Source organism: Xyrauchen texanus, chromosome 6 (assembly GCF_025860055.1).
Source record: "Xyrauchen texanus isolate HMW12.3.18 chromosome 6, RBS_HiC_50CHRs, whole genome shotgun sequence".
Taxonomy (NCBI): Eukaryota; Metazoa; Chordata; class Actinopteri; order Cypriniformes; family Catostomidae; genus Xyrauchen; species Xyrauchen texanus.
The window spans coordinates 20,599,312-20,617,688 of record NC_068281.1 but is presented as its reverse complement, the minus strand read 5'-3'; the positions used below and the strand labels follow the sequence as shown (position 1 = coordinate 20,617,688).

The following is an 18,377-nucleotide window of genomic DNA, read 5'->3' as shown; positions in this document are numbered from 1 at the left end:
GAACACAACAGTGTTTCTGTATCAGCATCCCTATCTGCTCCCATTCACATAGACTCACTCATAAACACTACCACAATACAGCCACAATACAGATTCACAAATATTCTTACCCATACATAATAGGCCTATATATTTGATTTGATTTATCTGTACCTCTATCTATAATATTCTGAACTGAAACACGCTGTTAGCAATTTATAGGTATCTGCTCACAAAGGATCACATTAGCCACCTTCTGTATGTATCCTTTTATCAGATTGTAGAGTTGTGATTCATCCTCTCAAGAAAGCTTGGGATCGTTTGTGACATTTGTGACTGCCATTATATAGTAATGTAATCTCTACTGAAAATAACACAGCAGAGCACATACCTGATTTAATGAGTTCATGATAACACTTGGAAAGACACACAGACTGCTCTCTTTTCCTGGTTAATGAATTAATGAATGTTACTTTCATTTAGCACTTTTCTGATCCTCAAAGCGCTATACATAGTAAACAGGGGAAAGTCCTCAACTACCTGCAGCCATAGTGCACCAGTACACTCACCACACAACAGCTATTGGTGGATAGGAGAGATTAGAGTGAATGATACAGCCAATGTGGGGTATATTACCAGGACACCAGGTTACACCCCTACTCTTTATGAGATTTATATTTTAAAAATTTTACAATACAATTTTTTTTTTTTGTTAAAGCAAACAGTTCTATAAACATTTACACTACACATATAACACTGAAATATAAACATGTTCGTTTACTGTACAATAGGTTAACCAAAGACATAGTAGATTTCCATATATTGCATCCACATTTATATTTTGTACTGCATGTCGGAAATTGATCAACATGTTTATCTGAGCTACTAAAAATAAATGTATGAAAAAAGTACAATTAACGGGGTTGTGTGAAAATAAAAGCAGAAATTTCAATTGATTCAAACTCTCTCACCCCACCATGCAGTGTAAGCCTGTTGCTTTCGCTGTTCGAACAAACTTCACTTACACTCCTGCAGATGATGACAACGTCCCTATACCAGGGCAAGGAGTTTCCTTTGAGGCTAAAGACTTCCTACATATAAAAGAGGTGAGAGCAGAATAGGTTTTCCAGCAATGTAGTTGCCCAGCTAATCATCTGTGCAATTATTACACTTAGGTAAATCTAATTAGATATTCAATAGTCAATGAAGTTGTTTTTAAGCTACCTCATATTGTTTTTTTGTTTTGTTTTATTTGTGCAGAAATTTAATAATGACTGGTGGATTGGGCGGCCTGTAAAGGAAGGAGGAGTGGTTGGTTTTATCCCCAGCCCAGTGAATCTGGAGACCATTCTGATCAGGAGAGAGGTGCAGGCCAGGAAGGCCGCCAAAGCGCTAGCCAAGTAAAAACTTATTTACGTGTTGTTTTTTGTATATTGTATGTTTTGGTTCTTTTAGGGAGAATGAGTCAGAAATGACAAAGAAAGTAAATTGCTGCAACATTCATCATGTTCAAAATTATTTATTTTTCTTGTTCCAGTAAAGCAGCAAGTTCTGCCAAAGATGATATGAACGCAAAGAAAGTAGCTCCACCACAAACAGGTGTGCTGACATTACATTAATAAAATATATATATTATGTATATTCAGAGAAATGACTGATGTAAGAGAGCTGTATATTACTTAATTTGCATGTTAACGTGTTTTTCATCAAATGATTCAGAAATTGTTATCATGCCTTAACCTAGACAAAACAGATTTGCATCAGTACTTTTACTTGGAATAAAGGTAGAAAATTCAATCACTGAGCACTTTATTAAGAACACTATGGTCCTAATAAAGTGTCTGACATGGTCTTCTGCTGTTTTAGCCCATCCGCTTCAAGGTTCGATGTGCTGTGCATTCTGAGATGCTATTCTGCTCAATACAGTTTACATTGTGGTTATCTGAATTACCGTAGCCTTTCTGTCAGCTTGAACCAGTCTGGCCTTTCTCTGTTGACCTCTCTCATCAAGGCATTTCTGTCTGCAGAATTACTGCTCACTGGATGTTTTTTGTTTTAGGCACCATTATAGTAATTCCAGTAAACTCTAGAAACTGTAGTGCGTATAAATCCCAGAAGATCAGCAGTCACTGAAATAATCAAACCAGCCTGTCTGGCACCAACATTCACGGTCTAAATCAATGAGATCACATTTTCCCCCATTCTTATGGTTGATGTGAACATTAACAGAAGCTCCTGACCCATATCTGCAATATTTTATGCAATGCACTGCTGCCACGTGATTGTCTGATTAGATAATCGCATGAATATGTAGGTTTACAGGTGTTCCTAATAAAGTGCTTAGAGAGTGTATATACATTGTTATCTTTTTACCTGACTGTATGCAATAAAATGTTTATATTTTTTATTTTAACTTTCAGTTCAGCAAGTAAAGAAAAAATCAGTAAGCACCCCCCTATATAGTACACACATATTATATTATATTATATTATATTATATTATATTATATTATATATACACACACATGCGTGTATACTCATATTTACAAAACCATTTACACATCTTTTTGATTAAGAACATTTGCACCAATTTTTATATTGCAGGGAGAACAACTGGCTGCATATGATGTTGTGCCTTCCATGCGTCCTGTGGTGCTCATGGGGCCTTCACTCAAGGGCTATGAGGTGATTACCAGTGTCTCAATGTGTGCTGTATTCAGACATTTACGGACAGTCCAAAGTCTATGCTTTTTTCCAACATTACTGCTTTAAAGAATCCAGTAGCTCATCAAACAAATATGAATATTTTACTCTTAAAACAAAAACAGAAATGATTTTATACCGTGATTCATGTTTATATAAAGTATCTTATAGCAGAACCTTTAGATTATGTCCATTAAAGCCACACAAAAGCAGTACAAATATTTACTGCCCCCTACTGTACATTACTAAATGGCACTTTAGTTTGGGAAGTCTTTATACTTCACAGCTTAATTGTATATGAGTTTTCCCTCTTTTTTCATTTTGCAGGTTACAGACATGATGCAAAAAGCTCTATTTGATTTTCTAAAACACCGATTTGAAGGAAGGTATGGTGCCCATATGAATACAGAATGAATGGACCATTGAGCAATGACATATTTATGTCCACAAATGTTTATATCTGCTATGATTTAATCATTTTGTGTAGGCATATAGAATAATGTGATGTTTATGATATATAAAATTCATGATTAGAATAACTATCACCCGGGTGACGGCGGATATTGCACTTGCCAAACGGTCGATCCTAAACAACCCCAGCAAGCACGCCATTATGGATCGCTCCAACACCCGCTCCAATTTAGGTAATCACTACCTTTTCTTTTCTATTTTTTCTATCTTTATCATTCATTACAAACTAATTACATGAGTTAAAGCTGAAGTATGTAATTTCTGCACCTAAAATAAATGGCCAACCCGATATCATGAAAATTCGTACATATTTTATGAGTTGGTTATTTCATATGATGTTGTACGATTTCATTCATATGATTTCATCACGTGCATATACCCAAATGTGTAATGCGTGAAGGACATACTTATTAATATTATGCCCTTACCCAAACCACCAAACCTAACCAATCAGTAGAGTGTATAAATATGATAGGAAGCTGTTGTGTGTGACAGAAGCATGTAATTGTTGCGTATTAGATGGAAAATATGTCAAGCGATGCCATTGGCTGTAGCGAAAGTCGTACAATTCCAAACAAGTTTATTCGTACGATATCATACAAATTAGCCAAATTTAGAACAGTCCTTACAATTTTTATGTGTTGAAAAGGCTTACTTAAAGTTTTGTCTGGAAATTAAGCTGGGATTGGAGAATATATTTTAACCTCAATAGAATTACACACTTTAAATAATTAAAATGAAATTCAATGCTGAATCAGTGACAGAATCAGAGAGCGTCTTGAAAACATTTGATTGATCACTGAACCCAGACCTTTATTTATAGCTCATGTACTGTAAAAGAGATCATTTATTAACAGCAACTTATCAATGCAAAAAAAAAAGAAGTCAAGAAAATCTGAGGCTGTTGGAAGAAAATGACCCCACTTCAAAGAAACTGTTGTAAATTACAATTGTCACATCACACAAAAAAGTGGAATTAATTTTAATTAAGTAGTTGTTCAACAATAGTGGTTGTGTTTTCTCACCAAGTGTGGATCTGAGGTGTGTAGCTTTGTTAAGGAGATCTGATTGGTTCTCTCCACTCTGTTCCTCACATTGCTCTCTAACCTCAGATGCTGCGGGTATGTATTACTCAGCAGTAGCCTGTCGTTCTCCCCAACTCATTCCTGTTGGTGTCATCAGAGCTGCTTCACCTAATAGAGAACACTATACCTGTCAAAAAACCCTGATACTTTTAGTGAAGGTTACTACTCCTAAAAGCTTCGGCTTGTGTTAGACACCATTACCACTAAATCCTCTGCAATTCATGTATAATTCTTTTGGTGAAACAAATACAAGCCAAAGTATTTAATGTTTGTGTACTAGTTAGTTGTGAAAGACCAGTTTGATGCAAACCAGTAGGTTGATTTTTTAACTCGGTTCTCCTGTTTTTTTTTTATCATTAAAGTTTGCTCACTTTAGAGAAAAGAGCAAGCTTTAAGCTTTCATTGTTCTTTTATTTCCTGTGGACGAGGATCTGTGCCATCATAATGCATGACCTTTGAATGAAATTTTATCAGAATGTGTTTCGTATTGAATTTGGGACATTTGCTGAACTTTAGCTTCACTTCTGAAACTACTTCTGAAAATCCTTTTTTGACATTCTTCTTACTTTTTATATGAGCAGAATTGGACATTAAAAGCTTCACAATACATTTATGTACTTTGAGCTGCATTTCAGTAGATTTGATAGAATAATATTTGGAAGATGTCATATGAAAGAACTTTAGTGCTTGTTGCATTTACTCTCTCTTTCCCTACAGCCCAAATCCAAGGAGAAGTAGAGAGGATTTTTGAGTTAGCTCGCAGTCTACAGCTTGTGGTTCTGGATGCAGACACCGTTAACCACCCTATCCAGCTTAGCAAGACCTCATTGGCCCCAATCCTGGTCTATGTCAAGATTTCATCACCTAAGGTTGGAATCCCTTTTCACAGAGCTTGGAAAGTTGCTCAAGTATACTATCAAAGAGTTTTTCAATACAAAATAAATTAATAAATTAAGGTCATGAATAGGAATAACAGAGTTACCACTAGGAAGGTACCGTATCAGCTTGTTTGATAAACTTGTCTTTTTCTGAAAATATACAGTAGTTTATTCAATTCCTTTTAAAGTCTGCATGCTCTCAGTTGTGTTCTCATTCAAAATTATAAATATATTTCTATGCTAGACTGCATGAAAAACCATTTAATTCATTGCCCAAAACAATTTAATGCACAGCCATTGCATTTAAATGAAAAGAAAAATGCTTATTTCACAGAGAAAGCTGGTTGCAAGCAAGAACCTTTCTCTTGTGACCCAACAAAACCTAATGCCCAGTGTTCTTTCACTCCCTATTCCTCCCACTCATCCATTCTGTCCATTTTCCTTGCTCTTTTCATCCACTGTTCAGGTCCTCACAAGATTGATTAAGACCAGAGGAAAGTCTCAGACTAAACACCTGAATGTTCAGATGGTGGCTGCAGACAAATTGGCCCAGTGTCCTAATGTAAGTGTGTCTTCCATTGAAACATGTTTATAAAGAATATTTATATTTTGTCATCATGTACTCTTCCTCATGATACAGGCCCATATTGTTTTCTTTCTGACGTGATACAAGGAGATCATGAAAGGTAGAATCTCCAAGTACAAGTACAGTATACTGCCAAGCTCAAAAAAGGACAAAAAAGCAACAGAAAAGTATCACAAAGGTCATCCACGCGAGCCTTGTGCACTATATTCCTAGTCTGATGAAGCCATACAATAGCTTTGTGAGGAACAGACTGAATTCTAACATCTCCTTTTAAGTTTCACGTTACAAAGAAAATAATTCATAGTTGGGTGGGTAAATGACACAGATGACACCATTTCAATTTTTTGGTGAACAATTTATTTTAAATTAGTCAGTTACTCTGGATTTTTGACACAAACGGTAACCATGTTATTGTTTGTCTTCAGTACCTCTTATATTCTTTACATAACAGTCTGTTTATTTACTAGAAAATCAACATGATCACCCATGTTTTCATGCTGATGTACTGTATCTATTTGACGTTCTCCTTTTAACGGCCCATATATAAAATCCAAATTTAGCTGCAGGGCCTTATCAGAAACAGCCTTGATCTGATTATCAAAAAAGACTGTTATTTTTAAGCTACACCATGTTGCAAGGCACCTTAAAGACACCCCTCGCAGTCATTGACATAAATTAGTCCCAGAATTACTCTGTGGCTTTGTTTCAAAGTCACTATTCTTACCCTTGTTATTACATCATCAACTCTCTGTTTCACAGGAGCTTTTTGATATCATCTTGGATGAGAACCAGCTCACAGATGCCTGCGAGCACATCGCTGATTACCTGGAGGCCTACTGGAGAGCCACCCACCCTCCTGAAATGGAGCCTCCCAATCCCATGCTGGAGAAACTGGCAGAAAACACACTTCCCACCAGCCCCACACCTGCTAAGGTACACACTCTGAAAGAAGCAAATGTATTTTAGCTGGAGCAAAAGTACTGGGAGAAAGCCATTAGAAAGCTATCCAAAATGACTTCCTTTATAAATTCACAGTAGCCCACAAAGCCCACCTCTACAGACACTACTATACCGCTGGTAACAACTTAATGTAAGATATAGCCTATTGTCTTACAAAAATCCATCAAATTGAATTGAGTAATTTTTAACAAAATAACTATTTATACAATGGTTCTCGAAACTGATTGGACGAGATATGTTCCATCAGCACTCCGACACTTCACTGTGTGTGTATCACTCACTCACTCTCTCTCTCTGTCTCACACACACACACACACACACACACACACACACACACATCCATCCTTGTTTATCCAATGACTTGTTAGAAACAGCATAAGCCGTGATACTATTTCTGAAGTGAAATGTTTTAATTACTCAAGGAGGCTTGGACACATCATTTGTTTTAAACCAGCAATGGCAGATTCTGATCCGCCTCGTAATAAAGTAGTTCCATGCAATCATGCTATATTTCCCTAACTCAGATGATCTGATTTGGCCGCAGGCACGGGGCACAGCAGTGCTGATGAAGGGCCATATCGCACTCTTGCTCATGTGATATTGCTTATATATATATATATAAGATTAAGGTATATTATTATAAAGTTAGTAGTATATACATATATTAATGTATATTAATTAGGTATATGTTAAAAATGATACAGTTCAATTTGATGGAATTTTGTTATGAAATGTAAATGTGTAACTCTCTTAAAAACAGGCTAATATATATATATATATATATATATATATATATATATATATATATATATATATATATATAGTGTATCTTACACTAAGTATTTTACTGGAAAATACAACACAATTAACAAAAATATTGATTAAGAAAATGTAATTATTTTATTTTTATTTGTTTTGCAGTGTGATTATCATACACAGGTTTAAAATATATTTAAAAAATCTACTCCCTTTAAGCTTGGAACATCTGCAAGCTCAATAATGCTCCAAAACCTTTCTTTTTTGGTGTCATTCTGTAACATTTTTAATTTCCTCCCCACCTCTTACTAAACTCTCTTGGACGTTTAAAGAAGACTTGAGGTAAAACGTTTGGTGAGTGAGATGGTAGGATGGACTCTAAGGGTAAAATGCCTGTAGTGTTAGTAGACACTAGTGCTTTGTATTCCATAGTTTTATGAATATTAGGTGTTGTAAGTAAATATTTTAATAGGGTGGTAGTGCTACTTTTGTAGTTCAGTGTTTTTTTTCTTAACACTTTAAGTAACTACTTACTTTTTTACTGCAACTATTCAGAGAAGCATCTCTAAATAATTAAAAACAGTGTTGGAGCCATTTCAAGTATAAGTGCATTTGTTATTGGTTTATTGATTATGAATTACGAAATGTATTATTTTGACTATGGACTTTGACTATGAATTTTTTGGCTTTTGATTCTTGACTTGAAACACATTTGTGGATTACTTTTATTTAAATGTAGTATCACCTGGCATTATCACCTGTCTATGAGAATAAGGTTAGGAGGTAAATGGCAGGTGTGGAGGGTAAATGCAAATAGCTTGTTTAAACTCTTTTGTACACACGAAAAGTTTTTTTTGTGTGAAAATAAATAAATAGTAGTCAACAGCTTCCTTTATTTGTGCATTATTTCAGAAAACCTTCACACTGTATGGGTATTTGTTTGCTTTTTAAGGAATGTCCATAGAGTGAGACTAAATAAAGAAAAAATGAGAAAAACCTTGAACATTCTAGAGTGTTTAATCTCAAAACATTATTCTTCCTCTTTACAGGAGGAAGAGAAAAGCAAGAATGTGGCTGCCACTAAGAGGAAAGGATCTCAGGAGTACCAGCAGGAGCATCTGCCCCAGGCCCAGGAGACAAGAGAGGAGGAAGAGGAAGAGGAAGAAGTGCAGGAGGAGGCAGAGGAGGAGGAGAGGCTCCTTCGTAGTGAGCCAAAGAGACAGACCCATCATCACCATCATCACCATCGCTCCAACACCAACCGAACTGAGCACCAAAATAAACATCAGCACCACCAAGTGCGCCACCAGCAGCCCAGTGACACGGAGCTGCTGCCCACTAAAGACTCTTTGTACACGGAGCCCCGGAGCAGGCGCGTGCTCCTGGATGAGGATGATCTGGACCAAACCGAGGTCTACCAAAATAGGACAACAATTCACAGGGACCATAACCACCACCATCACAACCATCACCATCATCATCATCATCACCGGCGTGGGACCACAGATGTTCCGGCGGATTATTCCCACCACGGACAGCAGGACTACGAGCTGGACCACAATAAGCGTAACAGGCAACAGAGAAACCAGAGCCAGCTGTGCTCACACCAAGAACATCACTACAATTACCCGCATCACAATCACTACCACTTCCAGGGACGGGAGCGGGACAGAGACAGAGAGAGGGACAGGTGTGTGGAGACAGAGGAATGGACTGAAGATATGTACATTCATCGCTGAAATGTTCTGGATTTGGATTGTTTTGAATGCTGCTATGTGAAAAGCTGTCTATTGTGTACTCAGAGCAACACGGTTTCTCTTTCTTGATCTGTTGTGCCCTGTCTGTTGATCATACTGCTGCATCATTGCCTCCTCTGGTTGACGTCTAACTTTCCTTTATCTCTCTTTTGATGTTTTTCATTCATATAATTTTGTGTTCCTTATGCTTTATACCTTACTTTCTATTACCATTGTTGTTAAAAGAATTGTTCACCCAAAAATGAAAACGTACTCACACTGTGTCATTCCAATCCTGCATTCTTTTCTTTTTTTTCTCTTTTTTGTTCTTTTTCTTTTCTTTTGTTTGTGAAACGCAAGAAATCTTGAGCTGGTCTTTTCCATGTAATGAAAGTGGATAGCAACTGTAAATATCCAAAAAATTATTTAAAAAACGTTGTTATTCACTGATAATCTTCTTCTGTTGTTTAGCTAACTAACACTGATAATCTTTAAATATCACTGATAACACTGATAAAGCAATGGCATAGTGAAGGATGATCAGTGAATAGCGACTGAATAAGGGCCTCATCCATGAAACACCAGCAGAACAAATTTTTGTGTAAATCATTCGTAAAGCCAGTCTGATGTAAATCTTCGGATTCATAAAGGTTTTCGTATTTTCAAAATGTTAGTTGGTACAAACAAAATGTACACCTGCTCCCGACTATGTTGTAACTCGTGCGTTAGACATCTGAATGTGTTATTTCTTTCAGACACACTGCCATGACTACATTTTGATAGAAGTAAAATTAAATAAGTAATGAACAAATAATTAATAATTAAATAGGTGAAATGAGCCTTAAAAAAACAAATAATTATAATAACCCCCATATATATATATATATATATATATATATATATATATATATATATATATATATATATATATATAATTATATATCAATAATTATGTTGATATAGGACTCGTGTTACTGTGGATATAGATACTTTTATTCATTACTCTTGATTGATTGATACTCTGTTTCATCCAGCATCTTCACAAGGTCCTTTGCTGTTGTTCTGGGATTGATTTGCACTTTTCACACCAAACTACTTTCATCTCAGACAGAATGCGTCTCCTTCCTGAGCGGTGTGATGGCTGCGTGGTCCCATGGTGTTTATACTTGCGCACTATTGATTGTACAGATGAACATGGTACCTTCAGGCATTTGGAAATTGCTCCCAAGGATGAACCAGAATTGTGGATGTCCACAATTTGTTTTCTGAGGTCTTGGCTAATAATTTTTGATTTTCCCATGATGTCAAGCAAAGAGATACAGAGTTTGAAGGTAGGCCTTAAAATATATCCACAGGTATGCCTCCTATTCAGTACATCTACTATCAGAAGCTAATTGGCTAATTTTTTTTAATGGCTTGAATAAATTTTCTGTAAATTTATAAGCAGTTAAAAGGCACTGTTAACTTAAGTGTATGTAAACTTCTGACCCACTGGAATTGTAATATAGTAAATTAAAAGTGAAACAATCTGTCTGTAAACAACTGTTGGAAAAAATGACTTGTGTCATGCACAAAGTTGATGTCCTAAATGACTTGCCAAAACTATAGTTTGATAATATTAATTCTATGGAGTGGTTAATAAATTAGATTTAATGACTTAAACCGAAGTGTATGTAAACTTCTGACTTCAACTGTAGTTATGTGAAAATCAAACCTTAAGCCATACTAAAGCGGTGTTTGATGCTCATGCAAAATTAATGCAGATGAAAACTTTTTTGTTCTGTTCCAAATTTGATTTATCATATATAAAATGTAAATATTTTTAACCAACCAACTACATGTATTTCTGGTTTCTGCATGGAGCCCTACTCATAACAATGCTTACCGTGACCCTGGATCTATTTTAACCTATTCAGATGTTCTTTTTTTTTTTATATACATACAGTATACATATGGAATGGATAAAGGCATGCTTTAATGTCCTGAGAGAAATGGGTAAAAAGTATCTATTTAATTAAAAGCATGGACAAAGCTTTGTTTCCAGTTTTGTACAAAAAACAAAACAAACTAAAAACTCTTGGCTCTGTTGATATTGCTTATACATCTGGTTCCATGAGTTTTATTTGAATATCCTGTTATGTAATCTGAGTACACTATGCATTAGTTTTTAACACTATAGCTTGAAATTGATTTCTATGCGTTTGTACATACCTCATAAATGCGTGCGAAAATATGTACAGATAAAACTGTGGATAGTTCCTGCTGCAATGTATTATAGATATATTTCTATTTTCAATTGGTCTGACTAAATTGTTTTTATTTATATGTCCTCTACCAAATACCACACACTTCAAATGTATTATGTTTTATCCTTTTTGTTGTGCATTGTTTTGTTTTTCCAAAAATAGCTCTCATTGTGTATTCACCTTAGATTAATTAGGGGAAAAAGGAACTATACTATGAAGCGTTTACAAAAAGGTATTTTTCTTAAGAATACACATGCAGTACAAATAGACCGTTTTGAAAAGTGTATTTAATACAATTGTACTTTAATGGATGTTTTGGGTAAAATATTTCTTTGCCTTTTGGCTTGGATTGCCATTAAATTAAAAGTGGGCACAACAATAATGACTGACTGTACTATACATTATCCCTTACATGTACTCTGGTATTGGGGCACCATGAAACAAGTCTATTCAGATATGTCAAGGTTAATCAATGTTTTGGTATCTTAACTTTCAGAATAAGTAGCCTCTGGGTTACTATATATTGGATTTTCAAATAGGCCAAGATAGTCTTTTTGAAAGTTTGAGGTAAATATAAGCAAGAACTCCCACGCTTAACACTGCAATGCCCAAGAACACAGCCAAACCAGTATTTGCCTAATGAGGTTCAGGGTCTTTTTCTTAGTAACTATGATAATACATCAACCACTCTCATAATATACCTGTATTTAAAATGCATTATAAGCTATTTAATGGCTTTTCAACTAAATTCTAAAAGTAAAACAATTCATGAAACAGCAAAAATGGAAAGGGTAACAAAAGATATCCAACAACTGTTTTGGCTGACTAAAAACTGCAATGTATGAAACTAGTTTGAGAACTTGCCCCGAGCTGAAAGATATTCTAGTCCTAGAGTTCTTCAAAATATACCATCATAATATATTTGAATCTTGGCTTAATATATGCCACTATGGTTTAGCTTATTTACCCACAAACTACAATATTACAAAAATATGATAATATGGTACTTTTTTTGTGAATAGAATACATTTCTTTGAAGGGATATTTCTCCCAAAAAGGAAAATTCTCTCATCATTTACTCACCCTCGTGCCATTCCAGATGTGTATGACTTTCTTCTGTGGAACACAAAGATTTGTAGAAAAATATCTCAGGCTCTGTAGGTAATTTCAGTGAATGTCAGCCATACCTTTAAAGCTCCAAAAAGCAGATATAGGCAACATAAAAGTGATCCATTTGACTCCAGTAGTTTAATCAATGTCTTCTGAAGTGATCCCATTGGTTTTGGGTGAGAACAGACCAAAATATTACTATTTTTTCACCATACATTTTATATTGAAATCTCGAGGCATGATTATGATTTCAAGCTTGAAGCACAAAGCACTAGATGGCGAAATATTAAGTGTAATCAAACTTGAAATCACGATCGCCAAGGAGACTGCTGTCAAGATTTATAGTGAAAAAGGAATTATATTTTGGTATGTTTGGTCACTTCAGATGACAGTGATTAACCCACTGGAGTCTTATGGATTACTTTTATTCTGCCTTTATCTGCTTTTTGGAGCTTCAAATGTCTGGCCATCATTCACTTTAATTTCTTTACCTACTTTCTGCAAAAGAAAGAAGTCATACACATCTTATATGGTATCAGAGTGAGAAAAAATTATGAGAGGATTTTCATTTTTGGGTGAAATATCCCTTTCATTTACAACAGGTTAGAACCGGTGATTGAAAACAACACATATTCTATAGAAATTAAGCATGTATGCATTTGGACATATGACTTATATTCTTAGAGTTACTGAGACAGCCTTTGGCAATTTCCCGAAATGACAACTAGCCCTGGTCTTCACTATATTGTAAAATGCCAAATGAAAGAAAGCTATTCTGAAATCTGCTCTCACATTACTTACCTTTGGACATTTGCAGATAAATGCTATTATTAAAATCACGTTGTCTTTTCCTCCATTGTTTCATTTTGAATAATTTTCAGTTACTTGTGCCAATGTAAAAATTCACAATACACAAATAGTGTTAGAAAGTCTATTCCTTTAATTGCACTTTCATACTTCACCACTAGAGGGAACATGTCTTTCACACTACTGATTAATATACACCTTTCATTTTAAGACAGTGTGCTTTATACATCGCACAAGCTGGCTTACTGTAATCTATAAAGCTGTGTGCGTTCGTGAAGAAAAAGTAAGTTATATCTAATTTCTAGAAGAAATATACCTGTTAATAATGTTGATGTTATCATTATTGTATTTGCACAAGTTGATTTTATTTGTCAATTTCTGTCGGGAAGCTAACATGCTAGTATTACAGACACGTGCTGTAATGCATTGTTGTTATATTATAAATGTTAATCTGTTAGCCAGATTAACTGAATTTGACACACTACACTAATAATTGTAGATTTGTCAGTTAATTTCAGACAATAGGTGATTGTTTATTGTTTATTTATGTTCAGTATGGTAAATGTTTAACATGTAACAATTTAACAGAGGATTGTAATATTCTTTGTCTAATTTGCACATTTTTATTATGTTTCAGACCACACACACAAACACATCTACACACTCATACCTTTCCACTACTATGCATTATAACCAAATTACTCACCGTCGTGACTTGTATCCATGTACCCAGCAATTCATTAAAGTTTTGTGGATATAACTCTCCGAGCCCTTACTCTCTTACCGGAGTCACCAGTTTTCAAGAACTATCTGAACATTCCAGAGGTACCACCTCTACAAATGGTCCTTCGAGCCGGATGATAGCAACCTTGAAGACAACATGCAGTCACAGCAGGAGATCACAGAGCCGATCGTGCATCCTCATACTCAGTGGGAGAGACATCCACCTTAAGTGATTACGAAGTTGGGTATCAACCAAGTCAAATTCCAGTTTCCAGTACGGATACCAGCAGTATAAGGCATGTAGCCACCATTCCAGCTGCACAACCAGATAATGTGCCTAGTAGACCACCTTCATCCCATTCATCTGCTAGTTCACGTTGCAGCAAATCAAGAACAAAGACCAGCAGAAATTCTGGATCCAGCCGGACAACGACTGACTGATCTACAGGCAGCTATTGTAGAGGAGAAATTAAAGAGCATGGAGCTTGCAGAGATGCAGAGACAGATGGTTGAGGAAAGCAAAGCTGAAGAACAGTGTGAATTCCTGGATCAACAAGCACGCCTAGCGCTACATGAGAGAGAAGATTTGCTCAGAGAACAGCAAAGGAGAAGTCGGCATCTAGAGGAAGAGGCCCGTGCTGCTCACAAGACCAAAGAACTGATCACTAAGCAGCTTGAAAGACAGCGGCGTATTAAACAGAAGGAGATGGAGCTAGAGAAAGCAAGTCTCATTGCATCACTTCTTAGAGAATCAGAGACTGAAAATGTAACACCTGTTCAACAAACCAAAGGTGAACTTGACCTAGGGCAAGTACAGACTGATATTCTGTGCTCACAGAAGGTAGAAGTTGCTCACAACATAATACATCAGTTATCTGATAATCCACAACACTCAACACCTTATATACATTAGAGTAATCCAGTCACTACTCAGTCCTTAACTTCATTTTCTTTTCCTGAGCACATAACATCTCTCACTACATCCAAACCATTACATACTGATCCTCCAAGGGTTGTTTCTTCTATTTATCCTGTAGTATCTCCAAGCATGCCCCCCCAGCAGGTAAAATCGCCTACTGTCCCAACTATGCTAGATGTCTATCCTTCTACAACAATACAGCATTCACTGTCTTTTGATAGGCGAACCATTAGTCTTAGCCAGTCAGGTGCCAACCCAACCTTTCTGCCTAGATCATATATGCCACATGTTCCTACAGGGACTAGTCATGCCCAGCTACCTAATTTAACAGGCCCAATTCAGTCTCCAACTCATCCTCCAACAGGTCAGTTACATCCACCTGTTAGGCAACTGCTGTTTAACCCACATCCATATTCAGTGCCTAGTATTCCGGGTGCACAACCACAGCCCCCAGTCAATATGATGGACATGTTGATTGCCAGTTCATATGGAATACCTAAACCAGCTCTGCCTAAATTTGATAGTGGTAAAGAGTCTGACTTTGCTTTACTCAAAATGGCTCTAGATAGTCTTGTAGGTGGCCATTCTCATCTTACTGAGCAGTTTAAATACCAAGTGCTTCTAGACAGATTAAAGCTACCAAGTGCCTACAAATTAGCACAAGCCTACATGCATGACCCAACTCCGTACACAACTGCATTGCAAGCCCTCCAAGACAAATATGGGCAACCCCGCCAGCTTGTACAGAGTGAACTTGGAGCTATATTGAACTCTCCACCAGTCAAAGTAGGGGATGCTGAAGCATTTGATAACTTTGCACTCTCAGTACAAGCTCTTGTGGGTATGCTTCGTTCCTTAGAGGGTGAGAATGGCTACGAACTGAGATGTGGCTCACATGTGGACAGACTCTTAGTCAAACTGCCTGCCAGCTACCGTGATGGGTTTGTTGAGCATTGTCTAAGTCGTAGTATACTAATCACAGGGACAGACAAAACATACACTCTGCTGGACTTATCAGCTTGGCTCCAGATAAAATCACAGGCAAGGCGTATCTCCAGCAGAGCTGCTGTTATGTTTCAAGAGCAGACGAAGCCTCAATGGAAAGGGAAGAGAGATCCAAGTCAGCCATCAGCTTCGGTGTACTACAATATCAGTAGTAGTCCTGATAGAATACACCCTACCTCTCAGACTCACAGTGCCTTCCCTCTAAAGCCCAAAGACAAGCCTAAACCTTACTGCCCATATTGTGACACACGTGAGCATTATCTCAGTTTGTGTTCAAAATTAAAGTCACTGACAACTGCCCAAATTGCAGAGTGGCTTAAAGACAAAGGCTGTTGGCGCTGTGGATGCAATCACAAACCCAAGGCTTGTACCCTCAAGAAGCCCTGTAAAATATGTCAAAAGCAGCATCTCACTGTGCTACATGATGTAAACGAACAGGAGCCCAACAAAATCCTCATGGTTAGTACTCCTCAAGATACCATATACCTTGACCATCCCAACCGTCCAAAAAATGTCATGTTAAAGGTAGTCAAAGTACTTCTGCATAATGCTGAACACTCACTAGAGGCATATGCTCTGCTGGATGATGGGTCAGAGCAGACCATCATCCTCTCCTCAGCCGCACAATACCTTCAGCTACAGAAAGAACCAGAAACCCTCTCACTAAGAACTGTACGGCATGAGGTCATTCACCTGAAAGGAGCATCCGTCTCTTTTGAAATTTCACCAGCTGACAACCCTGAAAATAGATATAAGATCTATCATGCATTCACTGCTGATGAACTGGGTCTTTCTGAGCATAATTACCCAGTTAAAGTACTGATGAAGAAGTACAGACATCTACAAGGACTGCCAATCCCAGGAATTGACAAAGTAAAGCCTGTACTACTCATTGGTTCTGACTTTACACATTTGCTCATCCCTACCCAGCCTGTTCGTGTTGGTCCTACTGGGGGGCCTGTTGCAATATGTACCTCCCTTGGCTGGACACTTCAAGGTCCTGCCAGCTTGTTATATCTCCCTATTGATGAGCAGCAGTGTTTCTATACCACAGCGAGCTCTCCCCACTCTGATCTTCAAAAGCATATGGAGAAATTGTGGCAAATTGATACATTGCCTTATATCAGTGAGAAGGCTGCCACCCGATCCAAGCTGGATCAGCAAGCACTTGAATTGCTAGAGCAGCGCACTATAAGAGTGAATGTAGATGGCATACAGAGATATGCCACACCTCTCCTCCGACGGAAAGACAGTCCTTGTCTACAAGCACCCAAATATGCATGTCTTTCACTACTTCGAAGTACAGAGCGGAGGATCGCAAACAACACCAAACAAGCCATGACCTATTGCCAAGAGGTACAAAAGCTTGAAATTGCAGGCTATGTGAAGAGATTGACACCTGAGGCTGTAGATTCCTCTACAGAGTCATGGTATCTCCCTCATCACTTAGTTCACCACAATAACAAATCAAGAATTGTTTTCAATTGCATCAATTAATACAGAGGACAAGCGCTGAATGATCACCTTCTTCCTGGTCCCATTCTGGGTCCATCCCTTCTTGGTGTCCTCCTCCGGTTTCGAGAGCACACGGTGGCCATCAGTGGAGAAATTAAAGCAATGTTCCACCAGGTCCAACTTCTGACAGAAGACCGCTCCTTGTTACGCTTCCTCTGGAGGGACATGAAGAGGGACGAAGAACCAAGTGTATTTGAATGGCAGGTTCTTCCCTTTGGGACAACCTGCAGTCCTTGTTGTGCCACATTTGCACTACAAAAACATGTGAAGGACAACAGTGAAGACTACGAAGATGTTTGGAACTCTGTAGAGCAAGCAATCTATGTAGATAACTGTTTGCAGAGTCTTGACTCCCCGGAGAAAGCCCATAACCTCGTCAACAGGATGCGAAGTCTTTTGTCTTCTGGTGGCTTTGAAATCCATCAGTGGGCCAGTAACATACCTTCTGTAGTACCATACCATACCAACTTTATTTGTTAAGCACTTTACAACAACCAAAGTTGACCAAAGTGCTGTACAGAAAAATATAGAAAAATATACATAAACATATGTACAGTTAATAACTATACAATAAATACAAAGTAACAAATACAATCAAGTAAATAAAATCAACCTCTTACTAGGTGTCAAAAGCCACAGAGAAAATATGGGTTTTAAGAAGGGTTTTAAAAACAGATAAAGAAGAGGCCTACTTTACATGCAAAGGCAGATTATTCCATAGTCTAGGGGCAGACACAGCAAAGGCACAGTCCGCTCTGAGCTTACGCTTAGTTTTAGGCACAGTCAGGAGCAGCTGATCATCTGACCTGAGAGCGCGGACGGGTTTATAAGAGTGTAGAAGCTCAGAGAGGTATGGCGGGGCAAGACCATTTAAAGATTTAAAAGCAAATAACAGAATT

At 37.2% G+C, this 18,377-nt stretch overlaps 1 protein-coding gene across 1 annotated transcript in view; it reads left to right on the top strand.

The window, feature by feature from the left end:
- The window catches only part of LOC127645299 (voltage-dependent L-type calcium channel subunit beta-3-like), a 34,595-nt gene extending 21,351 nt beyond the window's left edge, over positions 1-13,244 (top strand). Inside the window, exons 3-14 of the mRNA XM_052128870.1 lie at positions 963-1,085; positions 1,240-1,379; positions 1,517-1,578; positions 2,400-2,422; positions 2,583-2,663; positions 3,009-3,067; positions 3,216-3,325; positions 4,955-5,106; positions 5,582-5,677; positions 6,461-6,634; positions 8,467-9,107; positions 10,188-13,244. Of these exons, the coding sequence (XP_051984830.1) occupies positions 963-1,085; positions 1,240-1,379; positions 1,517-1,578; positions 2,400-2,422; positions 2,583-2,663; positions 3,009-3,067; positions 3,216-3,325; positions 4,955-5,106; positions 5,582-5,677; positions 6,461-6,634; positions 8,467-9,107; positions 10,188-10,422 (1,896 nt within the window). The 3' untranslated portion in view covers positions 10,423-13,244. The remainder of the gene's footprint in view (positions 1-962; positions 1,086-1,239; positions 1,380-1,516; positions 1,579-2,399; positions 2,423-2,582; positions 2,664-3,008; positions 3,068-3,215; positions 3,326-4,954; positions 5,107-5,581; positions 5,678-6,460; positions 6,635-8,466; positions 9,108-10,187) is intronic.
- Positions 13,245-18,377: the final 5,133 nt, after the last annotated feature.